Source organism: Rattus rattus, chromosome 7, assembly GCF_011064425.1.
Source record: "Rattus rattus isolate New Zealand chromosome 7, Rrattus_CSIRO_v1, whole genome shotgun sequence".
In the NCBI taxonomy this organism is placed as follows: domain Eukaryota; kingdom Metazoa; phylum Chordata; class Mammalia; order Rodentia; family Muridae; genus Rattus; species Rattus rattus.
The window spans coordinates 64832967-64849869 of record NC_046160.1 but is presented as its reverse complement, the minus strand read 5'-3'; the positions used below and the strand labels follow the sequence as shown (position 1 = coordinate 64849869).

Below are 16903 nucleotides of genomic sequence, written 5' to 3'. Positions count from 1 at the left end.
CAAAAAATGGCCAGACATTTCCTGCAGGTGACACAGGACTCAGTCTTACAGCTGAAACCTGACCACACTACAGAAGAAACAGCCATCTTGGGATACATGTTCATACAAATAATCATATTACTTGTATTATTTCAAGCCACATCCCATTCCTTCTTAATATTTAGATTTAAAACAAACAAACAAGAAAAAAACCTAAGCTGGGTGTGGTGGCCTAGGCAGGACTGCCAGGGCTCTGAGGCTAGCCTACACTACAGTGTGAGACAGTTCCTCAAAAACAAACATTAAGTAAGTTGACAATAACGTTGTTGTTATTACATAGTAAGTGGTCTTAAACTTTTATGAAGGAAAATGAAGTAAACATTTTTGTTAAACCTCTGCAGATGTCCTTCCTATACCTTTACTCTCGGGGTGCAAACAGGATCTTACCATAATGCTCTTCAGTCGTTTGACCTCATCTTCTTGTGCTCTGTAAGATTCTAGTTCTTGTTGGACAGATTCTGCGACTTCTGGGAATGGACTGAAACAAAATTGTACAAGATTAACTATGAGCATGATAGTAAAAGATCCATGTTTTACATGTATTTTGAAATACATATATAAGATTTTTGTCTTAAAAACACTTATAGCTTTGAATATATATTTACATATAACATGGTTATAAAACAGCAAACATAAATAAAACTGTATCATTTAAAATATGTCCTAATCATAAGTCTCAACAAATTTTATAGCTAAAAGCCTTTTCATTAATGAGATTGCATTTTTCAACTATATATTGCTTAAACAAAAATATTTTTATTTACTTACATGACTGAAAATCAAATGAATACAAATTAAGTCAAATATATTAAACATTAACTAAATATTACCACCAAAATTAGCAGATGTCAGAGGACCATTTGACTATAAGGATAACATTTTTAAAAATAGCATCCTTAACTCAGTACTCTTAGTATCTTTACTGGTAAAGAGAACACGTCTACCATCTCTTAATGCCTCTCTGATGATATGTAATTTCATGTATGCCACTATTACAGAAGTTAATGTAGGGCTGGAGAGATGGCTCAGCGGTTAAGAGCACTGACTGCTCTTCCAGAGGTCCTGAGTTCAATTCCCAGCAACCACATGGTGGCTCACAACCATCTGAAATGGAATCTAGTGCCCCCTTCTGGTGTGCCTGGAGACAACAACAGTGTGTTCATATACATTAAATAAATAAATCTTAAAAAAAAAAGAAGTTAATGTAGACATTGAATTCCAAAGTAAAGAATATTATTTAAAATATTTTAATAGTATCTCAAGCTACCACATCAGAAAAAGACATTAACAACTGTCACTGAGAAGCCAAATCTTTGTTACAGACATATGGCTTTCATTTTTTTATGTTCTAAATATAAAAATAAATATTGCCCCCCCTAGCATGTTAAAGTACTATCCTCTACTTCTCTTTAAGCACAAGGAAGGATGAGGCTGCAAAGCACCCAGATCAAGGACAAGATAGACCTGTATCTTTGCAGACACACATTTAAGATGCTTCCAAAAGATCAGTGAAAAACATGGTGCTATTTATTAAAAAGACAGAAAAGAAGGGAAAAGGAAACAGGAAACAAAAGACAAAACCCCCCTTTTCTTTGTTTAGAATGATTTTTCTGGAGACTAGATAATTTTTACAACAATTACTGACCCCATCAGGTACTTTAACAGGACACAGCAACGGGATGGCCACACTGATCTACAACATTATGTGGAGAAACACTGTGATCCTCTCCCTCACTGTTTCTGATGACTGAATAAATCTCTGGTCTTTACACTTAGGTTCTGCCTCCCAAGATATAAAGTATGGAGTTTGTATTAGGGACAACATGCAACAAAAAGGAAAAATGTGACCCCAAAGTTTTTCTATCAAACACTAAATGAAAGGCAGGCCCATGGAGCCGGCAACAGAGGTGAGAAAGATCGTGCGACCTGCAGGTTGGGCTTCTGAAGAGATAAAGCGAGAGCAGTCAGGAAAACCGGAGCAACACTGACACTCATCTGTGCCTGACTTGATCAGAGCTGTCGCTGACGGGTCGCTCAATGGCCTTTGTGCTGCGTCTTAGGTCAGGCGGCATTTCAGTTCTGTTTCAAGGATAAACTTTTTAATTACTGATATTTTCTCATTTACCTTCCTTTATGTTTCTGCCAAAATTTATCAACTGGAGTTAAATCGTAAGACTTCTTGTTTTTCCTCTTTGGTCTAGCACCAGTTGGAGAATTTTCCACTCCTGTAGATTCTTCCAAATTTACTCTGTTTAAGTGGAAATCCTAGGGAACAGCAAACTTGTTTAAAATAACTGTTTTCTCAGTTTAAGAGCCACACTTCCTAGACAAGGACAACAATCAGTTTTGCTGCCTTTCTAGTATTTCCAAGCACAATACAGACTAACGCTGAACAGGTGCCATCCAACCCACCACTATTCGTAAGTGTGCTTTCAGTGTGCTGAATTTTAATGAAAGTAATTAACATTTCAAATATACACACACGCAGAAAATCATTCTGTTCCTCCTAGAAAAATATACATTTCTTTGCATACAACACTTTTATTATATTGCAAGTGCACACACTGTATCTCCTTTATCATTTACTAACACACTCCAGAGCATTCCCTCCTCTTTGATTATGTTTTTATGATGATGGTTATGTTTTTCAATACTTATGATTATTTTTAAAAGGTTAAAACACAAGACTAACAGCATCTCTGTTCACATAAATCCTAAGCGTGGTCAGACTGGCAGTGGCTAACCATCTCTGCTTGGCTAATTTTACTCATGTGAGGCTGAGGCTTAATTTAATTGCTTTGTTTTGTTTTATTTTTTTCTTTCTCAAAACCCAAACACAAAGAATAGGTAAAAATAAAGTAAACCTCTTCTATTCTTTTTCCCTTTTTCTCACTATGCCCGTGGTTTCTTTCACACTTTAGGATCGACTTTGTTCAAGAAGAGTAAGTTAAGAGATAAGACATGGTTTGATGTAAAATGTCCCCCAAGTCTGCATGCCTGAACGCTTGCTCCTCAGCTAGTGGTGCAAAACGTTTTGGGAATGAGGAGAAGATGCTCAAGGAAGTTGGTCCGCCTGGGTCACAGCTCCAGTTCCTTGTTTCCTAAATGCTGACATGATACAGCAAGCAAATGACTGGACAGGAACTCGTCCTGTGACCTTTCCTGCCTAAATACTCTTTCCTTTATCCCCTCAAAGCATGAGTCAAATAAAACCTTCCCTTGGGCTGGGGATGAGGGGTAAGATAAAGCATGGCTGTTTGACAGTGATAAACAGAATGCTGAGCAAGAAAAGGAAATTATCAGATGTAACTATGATACAATCATCTTGGTTCTGAGGTATTGTGATGGTTTGTATATGTTGGGCCCAGGGAGTGGCATGAGTAGGTGTGGCCCTGTTGGAGTAGGTGTGTCACTGTGGGTGTAGGCTATAAGACCCTCACCCTAGCTGTCTGGAAGCCAGTCTTCCACTAGCAGTCTTCAGATGAAGATGTAGAACTCTCAGCTTCACCTATACCATGCCTGCCCGGACGCTGCCTTGATGATAATGGACAGAACCTCTGAACCTGTAAGCCAGCCCCAATTAAATGTTGCCCTTATAAGAGTTGCTTTGGTCATGGTGTCTGTTCATAGCAGTAAAACTCTAAGACAGGTATTACCAGTTATTCTAGGTTTGAGCAATCAGCACAATTTAGTCATTTTAGATGAAGCAAGGTCAAGAGTGCTGACTTGGGATCCTTAAGAGTATACTTTCTTACTTGTTAGGACATAAACTGATCCTTTACCAATTTACTAAAGCATCGTTTCCTTTCTATATAAAAAAAATGTAAATATACAGATGCCTAAACTGCTAGACTAGAGAGACAGTTCTACTTTCTCTCAAATGAATCACAGAGCCAATGAAGCAGCCTTCTCTTACTGCTACATGAAGTGCATTACCATTCAAGAGCTTGCTTGTGTGGAGAGGGCACTATTATTCTTGGGACTGCATCCATTAGTTATCCTTACCATAACCGTTAGAAAAAGTAGTACAACTTGCATTTCACAGAAGATATGCGCAATCCATAAAGAGTGGACTTTGGTGCCCAAGGATCTATATAATGTGGCAGAAATAGGATGAGACCCTATTTCTTTGGAGGCCCTGTGCTAACTTTACCACACAGCACAGCTATTCAGAATCAAGCTCTTTAGTATAGATAAAGGCTAGCGAGAGTGACAATAAATGTCCAGTATGACAAAGAAGAATAAACTATTGGCTGAGTGTGGTGGCACACGCTTTTAATCCTAGCACTCAGGAAGCAGAGGCTGGTGGTTTTCTGTGAGTTCAAGGCTAGTCTAGTCTAGGAGTTCTAGAATACTGAGGGCACACATAGAAATCCTGTCTCAAAAAAACAAAACAAAACAAAACAAAAGAATAAACTGTTATATTTAACTACTAATATATTTCTAAAAACTGCATCACAGTTCAAGTATACTAGTAACTGGTTTAAATTCTTCTCAGAATCTCATTTTAATATCTAATCTTCACTTTGCACAAAAGCTATCCATGCAGGAGTAAAGTAGAAAAAAAACCCCAAAAACAATAGCACAACCATGAAAGCAGTTTAAACAATGAATAGACACTGAGAGTTGTATCTGAGAAGCCTGGCTTTTAAAAGTTACCCATGAAAACAAAGACACAGAAGAGAAACATCTTTAAACAGCTAAGCTTTATTAACTAGCTTTCCAGTGAAGTACTATTTCCATGGTGATGACACAGCTCATTCAAATACAAGTAACTTGTTAGAAAAGTGCTGCTCTAAAAATAGGAGAGCATATTATTTGAATATTGACAGTGCTCAAAACACAAAATGATCAAGGAATGAAAGATGCCAAGAGTTCTGAGAAATAACATAATAGCAGAAAGAACATTCCCCCTGTTTATATAAAAGGCAAATAAATTTTGATCTCAAAAACTGGGAAGCTAGAACAATTTGTGCTCTGCTCAATCATATAAAAGAAACATTTGGACACAAATAAAAAACAACACAAGTGGTTTATAACACAATAGAAGTTACACTGTTGCCACTGACAATTGAAAAGGCTGGACGATGGTGCCTCAAATGACCAGATATAAATAAAGTCCAAAGGGAAGTGCTAGAAAACAGTGCCTTCAGCAATCTTGTTCTCTTCTCACAAGCTACGGCAAATCTATCTGTACAGCCAAAGACAGCTAATGTGAGAGAACAGGATTACTTAGAATAGTAGACGATACCTACTTACTCTGAGCTAAGATGTATATTCATACATGACCAAGCAAAGCAGAATATAAATAATTCTCATTTGGGCAAGAATTTATAACCTTTCAATTTCAAATACTGTTATGGCAACCACTGACCAGATAGTTTATTGAATATGTACTTAGCCAAAGGTAAAGTGTCAACAACCAACGTTTTCATACTAGCGACAGTAACTCCCACTAAGTGATCCTCACATTAACCAATGACACATACATACAGGAAGTGAGAACACAGGCTTCTGGGTAACGATGGAAGCAGACACAGCACATGTATGCAAGGCACCACCTAGAGTTCTTGCACCTCCCAAGGATCTGCCCCATCCCGGCCCTGCATTCCAGACAGAAGAAATGCTCCACCCTGTCTTATCACCCTAGAGACTCAACTCTTCTAGCACAAAGCTCATCTGAGAGTTAAGTACTGTGGGGCCTGCAGTACCATCAGTGAGAAAGGAAATAGGAAAAAGGGTAATAATTTGCATCCAGAGTTGGCAAACTACTCTCCTGCAAGTCTTACTTACTTCTTTCAGACAAGATTTATTAGTTAAATAAAGACTAAGTTTTGTCATTTTCTCCAAAGGCAGTGAAAAGAGATGATTTCCATAAAATGAACCAACAGATAGATACATGAGGTTTTCAGTCTAATGGCAACAACTACAAAAGTAGTTTATACTGATCTTTGCTAAATTAAAGCATTACCTAAAAAACAAGTTCAAAGGTCTTTCCCAAAACTAATCCCAATCAGGGTAAGTTTTAGACACAAGTTCTAAACAAAAGGCAGTTTGCACATTTGTAGAGGTGCCGCCCCCCAGAGACTATGTGACTGGGGAGACAATGTCTTTAACGGAGGGACAGGAAAGTGCTGGGGCACTGCACTCTACTTCTGAGAACTCAATTATGCACAATACTAAGCAATCTTCTATCCTAAGAAGCACGATGCCTACAGAGCTTAGAAAGCGTCCAAGTTGGCATGTAGGGGTGATTCTGATGCTAAGGTCCTGTTCTCAGCTGGTTCTTCATCTATCAATAAAGATGCCACAGGAATTGCTGGGTGGAAGGAAAAGGCAGGATTTCCAGGTCCCCACAGCAAGCTGGCAGATAGATGCGAGGAGAGAAGAGAGAGTTCTCCATGCTGGGGAGGGAGAAAAGCCAAGCAGTCGTGTGTGATCTTGGGCTGCAGCCACAGGCTGTTCTACAGGTTGGGAGTGTTGAGCTGGGACTGAAGGTGGCTGAGCAACTGAAGTTGAGTGCAGATTTAGGGAAGGGCACGCTGGCCGAGGTAGACTGGAGGCACCCAGCAGTTCAGACAACAAGGAAGTTGAAACTGAACAACTGTGTGTGTCTGTGTTTTTCATCTGCGGATCCAATATTCTCTGGGCAGGGGATTATAGCACAGTCCTTTCCCGAAGCTTAGAGTGTGGGTGTAGCAAATGTTACACACAACATTGGAAAGGATCCTGAAGTTACACAGTAGGCCCAAATGCCTTACGTCAGCTCAGAATAAATAAATCCATATAAAGAAGTAAGCTTTTAGATGAAACTATATAAATCTATGTCTACAACCACACTCTTGAATAAGCAGACAAAATAACATCAGCACGATGATGTAGGAATATTAAGTTCTTTAACAACTTAAGTTATAATTATGTTATTTCTCAGATTTTAAGTTGTTTTATAACTTAAATCCAAATAATTTGTTTTACAAAAGTCATATAAGGTTTCTTTGACTGAAATCAAAATGTCAAAAAAAAAAAATCACACAAAACAAAGATTATAACACACAAGAATAAAGTGAAAAATTAGACCACACTGATGATTTTAAACTGTTTACAAAACCAATGGTTGCCTAATGCAACGTTAAAATTTTCATATTACTACGGTAAGTCATAACAAAATACATTCTTAACTTTCAGAAAATGAGGAACATTGTAAGATGTGGTCTCTCTAACTATTGAAAATGTCTACAAGCAAAGAAGTAACAGTAGAAGTAACAGACCCAGCACATGGCACAGTGCTCTTTAAGTGCTATTTGTCACCCAAAGGAATCATAGGCTTGAGACAGAAAACAGCCATAATGTACCAGGAAAAAATGTTGATGACTGAAAACAAGGGAGCTATTGAAGACTAATAGGGGTCATATTAAGGTGATTCCCTGGTCAATATGATAAAACAAAGATGTCATAATGTGAATATCAAAATGGATGACTATAATTATTTGATATTATCTCAAATATAAAAACCCATTATTTCATAAAAACCAAACAACTACCACTTTTAACTATTTTGCAGATTGCTAAGGTATGCATTCACTTTCCAAACTGACAACTATACATTCATGTTAAGTAGTCAGTAAGGAAATTTATTTACTAGATGGAATGCTAACACTATACAGTCTCCATCTGCCATCAGCAATTCCTATAACATGGACAACAATCACCAGTGTCAGTAAGGAAAAGATGCACAGAGAACTTTGCAATGGACGCAGATTTAATCTACTTGTCATCACTATAGCTCTGACAAACATTACATTTCTGACAATGCCATAAAGCAGAAACTATCCAACTGTTATGAAGTGAACTTAACAGAGTTGAAGCAAATCAAACTTTTATCTCTAGCAATATGCAGGACATTGTGGAACGAAGAAACACGTGAAAGTGTACCATTAATACAATCAATCAACCAGATGCAGAAAGTAGGGAAAAGTCTTTAAAAAATATGACCCCAATTTCTGTGACAAAACATAGAAATAAAAGTGGAAATAAAAGCCCCTGGATTTGTCTGAGCATCTCTGAGCACCAAACACATGCAGCCATGCGGGCTTTTTTGTGGGTGCTGAGTATCCAAACTCAGGTCCTCATGAAGGACCCACTAAAGCATTTCCCCTGTCCACATGAAGTCTGTATGCATAAATTTTTATGCATAAATCAGGGAAGCTGAGTGATTGCATCACGAGAGGCTGTGGTGCTAGGAAGTGAAGCCAAGATCTCACTCGTTCTAAAATGCACACTCTACCGCTGACCCACAACCTATATTTTGATTTTACTTGAAATATGCCTTAAATGGATATAACACAATGTTTTTCTTTGCCATAGTGATATGAATGTATGGACTGAGATGGTTTTATCATCCTGAATATCTGTGTGAATGTGAACAGAGCTCCCCTGACCATACAGATGGGGCAAGGAACACAAATACCTCAGGAATGAACCACCAAAGATCTGAATGTTGATTAGACTGTAAGCATGATCCATTTTATTTAGTTCAGAACCCAAGGAATCCTGTGTCAGCAGGAAAGCTTGCTCACTCTTACTGAAAGTACCTCATAACCCTAGGATCTGTAAACTGGATGGAATCTATGCTATGGATACATTGCTGGCAAAATGACAATATTTGATAACTTTAATTAATATTTTATCCAATATTAAAACTGGTAAAGATTTTGGGCCTTATGATTAAGAACTACACTGTTCAATTCTATTACCATTAGTAGCAATTAAATACTTGGAATGTAGCTACTCTAAACTGAGATGTGATCTAATTATAAAAACACTGAATTAATTGAACCATATTATAAAGGAGGAATTATAAAATATTAATGTTATAAATTGATTGAGCTAAAATTCTTATTAAATATTATTAAAATAAATTTCATCTGCTGCTTTTCATCTTTTTAGCATGACTACTAGAAAAAAATCCAAATTTACATTGGCAGATAGCAATACACTGATTATAAAGTATTGCTTTAGAACCATAAACCTTTGGTCAATGACGGCAAGTGGGGAGAAGAACAACAAAGAATGTGACGAGATAAGCATGGTGCCTCAAGCCTGGATCCCAGCACTTAGGAGTCTGAAGCAGGAAGACTGCCATGGGTTCCCCAGCAGGGCTACACAGAAAGACTGTGTCTCAAACCGGGATAGAAAACGGTCACTAGGCAATTAGCCTAAAGGGAAACAGCACAGGGATTAAGACTAGCAGTGGTGTAGAAAAGGCACAGGAGAGTTCTGAGATTTGGAAAATAAAGCTCAGTAAAAGAAAAGCTACCAAGCTGAAGCCTGCCCACTGCTGACCAAGGGCAAGCATCTCCCTCGGTGGACAGCCACATCTGCCCACCCAAGGCTGAAGCACACTGAAAGCCCCTGACTAACCTAACTACTTTTATATTTTCACAAAGGGAGAAAGAGTGTTTGTAAAGTTTTTGTCTGAAAGTACCTCTTCCATTTAATTTAAAAACCATTCTGACAAGGAAAAGCTGTCTCAAGTATCATAGTTGTTTCCAAGATCTAACACAGAAATAATTATCAATGGTTTAGATTTTTCAGACCAACACAAATGACATTAAAAAAAAAAAAAAAAAAGTCAACCTTGTTTCCAAAGTAGAAGTCTTACTCCATCTTGTGGAGACAAAGGGTATTAATTATAAAGACTTCTGAAAACTGAATATTCCAAAGTAGCTTTAAAAAAAGTAAGTAAGGGTCTCTTAAAGCTGGTGTTCAGATCTGCTGGGTTCTCTTACCTTTCTCAGTTCTGACTTTTCCATTTCTGTCTCCCTGTGGATACCAGCAGGTGCCTGGGAGCTTTGGCTGGTACATGGGCTCCCATCATGTGGCTGGTGACAGCCTAAGTCTCACAGCAGGGCTAATTCCTCTCCTCTCCTCTTCTGTGTACACTGTCAAACTTTACCACCCACATTTCCCAGAGGTTTTCTTTTTAAATTAATAAAACCATCCTTGAGTTTTAATGGCACAGTTATAATCTGCAGCAATGGCAGGAGGAACTGTGAGGTGAGTCCCAGATCAACCTTGGCTATGACGTGAGAATCTGTCTCAAAACTCAACAACGAATAAAAATTTTAAAACGGCATTAAAATTAACAGAAGTAAGTTTGTGAACCCTTGTGTGGTTTACTATAACTCTAGTTACTCCTCTCTGCCTCTAGCTCTAAAGTGACCTTGGGAGCCACCATGCTTGCTTTGTCCTAAGCTCTTACTAGTTAAAGAATGACACAGAGCGTGTTCTAACTTGACAGAGTGGGTGACAGATGAGTGAGTCTACTGAGTAGCATGCAATTTCCATCCCTTACTCTGACTTCATCACAAGGGACCAGTGTTAGCCTTGGTTAGATTTATGTTCCTGTCTTCTGACAACAAGGACTCAGCATTCATTTTTTTCTGTTGAAATAATGTGCTTATGTCTTCCTTCCTATACCTACAGGATTTTGTATTTCAATTTCCTACATCTAGGAGAGTCAAGAATGAGCCCAGTAATGCTTCAAATGTAGCAATTAGAAAGGATCCTAGCCCAGTGGTGGTGGCACATGCCTTTAAGCAGAGGTAAGTGTATCTCTGAGTTTGAGGACAGTCAGGACTACAGAAAAACCCTGCCTCAAAAGAAACCAAAAACCAAACCAAACCACCACCACCAACAACAACAAAAACAGGAAGGAAGGAAGGAAGGAAGGAAGGAAGGAAGGAAGGAAGGAAGGAAGGAAGGAAGGAAGGACGGACCCCAGATATCTCAGTGTTCTAGATAGCTTCCACAGCATCACAGACAGGAGAGATGATCCTGAAATGGCATGCCTTCACTCAGACCCTTACACCCCTGGATCCCCTGACAGTTGGAGGGCTTCTGTCTGATAGAGCATCACTGGAGGCTGCTAAGATGCTCCACATGCCCATTCTGTATGTCTCTCCCCCGCCACCATATCTCATTTCCCATTTGAAAATCCTGCTGTCATAATCTCTGAAACTCAGACATTGAGAAAAGCCATTTTGAATCTCTCTCTAAACACCTTTGGTTTTGTTCTCTTTTTCAGCATGAGATAACTTTCTTTTACTTTCACACAGCCCTGGACCTGGGACTGTCTGTCTTCCTTTTGCTGTCTCCAAACTGGCTTACCCTCCTCCTAAACCTACTCCAGTCTTGAAATCACTTCACTAGTCAGTAATAACTGTTCTCGTCACAGACAAGTATTTCCCCGCTCTATCTTTTTCCAGGCTACACTTGGTGTGGTGAAAAGAAACTTTGAGGATTGATCAAGGTCAGGTATATTGTCAAATATCTTAGAACGTCCATGGGCCCCCCCACCCCCACAAAGAATGGTCCAAATGTTAATGCTTAGGTCTACATAGCTTACTGCTGCTCCCTGCTGGGCAGCCTTATCTCCTGCACCGGTAAATGTCTTATTGACCATTCCCACCGGTTCACAAAATGTGGCATTTTCTCTCATTTTTCTGGACCTCACGATATGCTTCCAGAAACCACTCTCTTTCCCCAACTCTATAGTCAGGGAAAAAAGAAAGTGCTTTCCTTCGCTCTGCCTCACACTCATGTCAACATGAGTCCATGTACTATACTGCTTCCTCCGTCCTATGTACCTTGCTTCCTTCTCCCTGACTCCCACGCTACCTCACTGTGGATAGTATGCTGTCCTCCTTCAAACACACCTTTCTACCTACAGTGCTCTGTCCCCAGTTGGCTGCATGATTTATAATTGATAATTATAATTAATCCTCTGCGTCTTCCTTACCTGTCATTTTACAAGTGAGGTCTGTCTGGTTTTAAAATCTCAGTCCTGTTCACCAGTATTTTATTCTAGAGTACTTTTCTACCTTCTGAAGGTTCTGTTCCTTTGTTTATTGCCTGTCTCTTCTTCCTAGAAAGCAGCTTCAGGATGACATCAGTACTTGTGTCTTTTTATCGTTGCTGAAGCCTAGGTCCAAAATATCCATTCATTCATTCCACCTCTCATTTGGCCTCCTAGCTAAGCCTTCATGCTCATTGCTGGGGCTTTGTACTCTTTGGATCCTTTTGCTTCTGTACTGAAAGGATGTGCACTAGTATTTCCTTGGCATTCTTCCCAGAGTCGCTGGCATAGGATTCTATGTATGTAGAATTAACAGTTTCTTCTAGTGGCCCTAAATGTGATTCACTTAAGGAAATGCTTTACTTGGTTTTAAAGAGATGCACTGTTAAATAGCTATCTGCTGTGTGCCTCTATTTCCTTTTCACATGACATTATATATAATCTTTGTGATACGCTATAATCCTGAAGTCAGTCACCTAGCATGCTTGTTTTAGAGCTCATGTTCTAGGTTCTGATTCTTTAACTCTTTCAGGCAGGGTCTCACCTGAGCTAAGAGAACCTCAAGGTTCTCTTCCTGTCACAGCTTGCAGAGTACTGGGATTACTAAAAAGAGCCACTATGCTTAGAAAATTCTCTTGCTTCTCAGTTTTTCTGTCTATAAAATGGAGACTATTATAATGTTACTAGTATTTTGAAAGAAATTATTTATGCATATATTTTCTTTTCATTGCCTTTGAAGGTCAGGCTGTGCTTTATTTCCATACATTACAAAATAATCATTAGCTGATGAGTATGGACATAGATACAAATTTTTAAGCATGTAATTAAAATTACTTCAGAAAACATTAGGTGACATATGAAAATATTGTTCGTACTGTTTTCCTTTTTATCATTAAGTGAAGTTTATCTGAATCCTAGAGAAAAAGGAAGAAATTAGTTTTGATCTCTAAGGGAAATGATTTCAATTTTTAAGTTTTACTTATTTAGCATGAAAAACTATGACTACTTATTTCCTTCATTGCTTCCTTCCCATCACTGTCAATAATGCCACTAATTTACCCTTTATTTAAAGACCATAAACTCACAACTACAAACTTCTTGAGCATCTATATCACTATTATTTTATCCACAGTTTTCAGTTTTATTCCTCTTAACTCTGTGTCTATAGCCACGATCAGTTTGAAATTAAGGAAACTCCTGAATCTATCACATTTCACCAAGAAGTGCTATGGCTCGTCTCTTACCAGGACATCGTGTACCAGCGCTTGGTATGTCCACGTATGGTGCAAAGGCGTTGCCAAGTCAATGTTTCTGTCCACAAGGACTAATAAGGGCCTTTGGAAGCTGCAAATGTATGCCAAAACATTATATAAACCTGACGTCAATTTACACATTTAAAACTTTCTAGTACTTCCCAGTGTATCATTTTGATATGAACAGCTGGTATTAAAGCTGTGTAACAACATTTCTACTACAGTCAGTTATGATCATGAATCAATACTTAATACTAGATTTCAAGTCTCAGAAGAATTTCTTAAAGGAAGAGATCTACAGAAATACATTTACAAAATAATTTTTACAGTCAAAAGAAATTGCCTCTCTGATATAAAGTGCAAATTTTTTGAAAAAACAAAAAAGGAATAGTTATTGCCCAATTTGGGAAAAAGAATAGAATCACATAAATTTATCCAAATGTTTGATAGTTTCATATTCTAAAATTACATTTTTTCCTACAAATGTAAACACAAATTCAAGAAAGCAGCTTTGTAAAGAAGGCATAGAAAAATCCCATTATGATATGAGAAACGAAGGCACTGGCCACCGCAGTAACTGCAACTAGTGGACAGGGGATGTGCCATTTCCTGAACTAGGATCCCAGCTTCACAATTTAGGTCAAGGGCAAAATGGAGCCCAGAGCCTGCCTGCCAGGTGTTAGCTAGTACTGTCCTCTTGACATTCCTCTCATGCAGTACATGCCACGCTCACAAGTCTCCTCTACCCTGTCCCACTAGCTATACAGGCCTCCCCCTGTGCAAGGACTTCATCAGTCCCTCTTTACCTCACAGGCAGAGGGCAGTGGTTCCTAAGTGCACTGACTCCAGGCTAAGTATCAGTGATAACGTCACCACGACCACAGTTTTAATTATCCCAGAGTATGTGGAAAGGGAGGAAGATGGCTTATGGCAGGGTCTCTTAACTGGGGCACTACTAACATTTGAAGCTATGTCATTTGCTCATTATTGTTTGCCCTGTGCATGGAAAGTTTAGCATTATAAGATGCTTCTAGATATGCTACAATATACACCATTAGATTCCAGAAGCACATACCTGGTTAAGACTATTGAACACAGCAGCAGAAACAAGATGGTTGATAACTACTAGTCTATGGTTGGAGTTAAACATATTTAACACCTATCCAAAAAATTGCTACATAAAATAACTCAAAATATATTCAATAAATTATGATAAAATGTTATAATCTTTCGATGAGAACAAATTTTTAAAGTTTATCCAACTGAATAAAATAGCACCCTTTTACCCTTTTATTGATTCCTAGGGTAAATAATACAGCATGGTAAAAAGGAGACCATTACTATTAGGTAAGGTATGAAAACCAAGCAGCAAGAACCAATATTCCTACATAATAAAAAACATTGATGAAAGCAGAGGAGGACATACGATGATGTGAGAGTTGGTATGGCCAAATAACTAAGCACAAAGCCAGCGTGAGCTACAGACAGGAGCAGTTCATAGTTAGGAAGCCCTCATAGAGTATATGAATAAGTACATGTAGATATAATTTAAGCCCCTACAAGTTTTTCTAAATAATCAAAACTTTAGGTAAGAAGTCATTTTACGGGGGCTGGAGAGATGGCTCAGCGGTTAAGAGCACTGACTGCTCTTCCAGAGGTCCTGAGTTCAAATCCCAGCAACCACATGGTGGCTCACAACCATCTGTAATGGAGTGCAATGCCCTCTTCTGGTGTGTCTGAAGACAGCAATAGTGTACTCATATACATAAAATAAGTAGTCATTTTACAAAACTCTTTCCTCTTAATAATTCTTAGATATTTCCGTGAGCTTATTTCTTAAAGTCAATAATGTTCACTACTGTAAAGAATCAAAATTAGGGGAACACACTTTTAATCCCACCATGTGGGAAACAAAGGCAGGCAGATCTCTAGGTCAGCTTGGTCTACAGAGCCAGTTCAAGGAGACCCAGGGCTACAAAACAAAGAGAAAAGAAAACAAAAGAAATTTAAAAAATCAAAACGCACTCTACTATACATGGTCTTTATACTCCCATGTGATAGAAGCTGAGCCCTCAGTGTCCTCGGTGTCGTTGGCATTACTTGCTTATGCTAAATGACAGGAATAGCTTGCAAGTTACCAGCATCTCAGCGTGAAACGGGGCAGCAGCATTCCCATCTATTACCAAGAAGATTACTGACAGCTGAAAAGAAGTTGCTTTGAACCTTGAAAGCCATGTAAACAAAAAGCATTCTACAGTTGGAAACATACAGAGACATTTTTACCAAAAGAAGATAATTTCTATATGGTATCTATTTATGCTTCCATTTAAGTCAAAACCTTGACTTTAATGTCAAATCAAAAAGAAATAGTTCTCTTGCGATAAAGTGTTCTTATCATACAAGGAAAACAAAGCAAAAACTCTTATTTTCAAGTACATTAACAGACATAAATACCTGAACTGGCCAGTCCCAAGTGGATCACCAGTAAAAAGACTGTTTCTTGCATCTCTTAGATTCTCCCGCAGTTTTTTATCTAGTTTCTGAAAATCAAATTTTAGATAAACTATCAACCCTTTCTTATATTGTTATGTAGGTGACTCAATGTGTTTCAGTTATATAATCAAGAAGTCTGGATTTTCTTTACAAAGTGGTAATTTTAAAACCTAAATAACAGTGTTTTAATGATCTCAATACCATTATAACTTGTATTTTAGAAAATCAATTTTAAAAAAAGAGTATTTCAATCCTGGTACCACTAGTGAACACTCTGCAGTATGACCAGCCCCCTCCTAAGCGTGACGGAAATAAAGAAGTAGACTCATCTGGATGGCTGGGAATAAAGTAAGAGCAGGCTACAGGAAGCTCACATCAGAGCTGGAGCGTGTGAGGAAGTCAGCCTCCGCCAGGGCTCACTCGGGCTGTCGAGTCCACACAGCAGTGTATTACACTGTCTTTCAGTGCCATGGACAGTTTTTTTAAAAGCAATTCTTTGCTTTCCCTAATCTCCCTTTTAATCTTTAAAGGAAATTCTCCTTAATTCAACATGAATATTAAAAATGTGTGTTGTTAATAAGCACTTGCTAGTCAAAAGCTGAATATGAAATAATTTGGGGGAAGGTAAGTGTAAAATACGTAGAGTGCATGTAACGAGACAAGCACGTGGAATTGGCAATTGTATTCTACTGCAGAGACATTCGCAAAGATGACATTCTAGTTCGGCAGTGTTCTCAAAGTAACTAAGTCTCTGTCATTGGTACTTCATGTACAACAAGAGTAGCCAGACTCCTTGACAGAGACATCTGATGCCCGTGTGAGAGCAATTCATACAGCAGTATTGTACTCAGAGGTAAAAACTCACCACTGCCACCATTTCTGCTGCCGTTCCTCTTGAGCATCGGATGATGGGAACAGCACCTATTTTAATAATAAGTGTTAGCAATGACCTCAGCTCTTAGTTAAAATGTATACGTTAGCAGACGTCAAGACACAAACAATTTCATGCTAGACACAAAAGGACTTAAAAATCACAACAGTGAAAATGAGGTTTCAGAAGTTAACCTCTCCTTAAGAAATTAACAGTCAGAAGGGGAATATTTTTATATGGAGCTAATCAGTGTGATTAATATTTTCAATGGATGGACTAAATCAGCATTTGGACTTTCAGTAGTTTCAAAGGGTAACTTTACCCTGTAGTCCCAGCAGTCCCTTTATTTGGTTCCAGATGAAAGCATGAAACGACCTTAGGTGCTCCAAC

At 38.4% G+C, this 16903-nt stretch overlaps 1 protein-coding gene across 1 annotated transcript in view; it reads right to left on the bottom strand.

Annotated features, from left to right (window-relative positions):
* Window positions 1–16903, bottom strand: part of Scfd1 (sec1 family domain containing 1) — a 75450-nt gene that overhangs the window by 36027 nt on the left and 22520 nt on the right. The window contains exons 8-12 of the mRNA XM_032907710.1: window positions 16508–16563; window positions 15604–15689; window positions 13141–13240; window positions 2165–2304; window positions 427–517 (exon numbers count right to left, since the gene is read on the bottom strand). Of these exons, the coding sequence (XP_032763601.1) occupies window positions 427–517; window positions 2165–2304; window positions 13141–13240; window positions 15604–15689; window positions 16508–16563 (473 nt within the window). The remainder of the gene's footprint in view (window positions 1–426; window positions 518–2164; window positions 2305–13140; window positions 13241–15603; window positions 15690–16507; window positions 16564–16903) is intronic.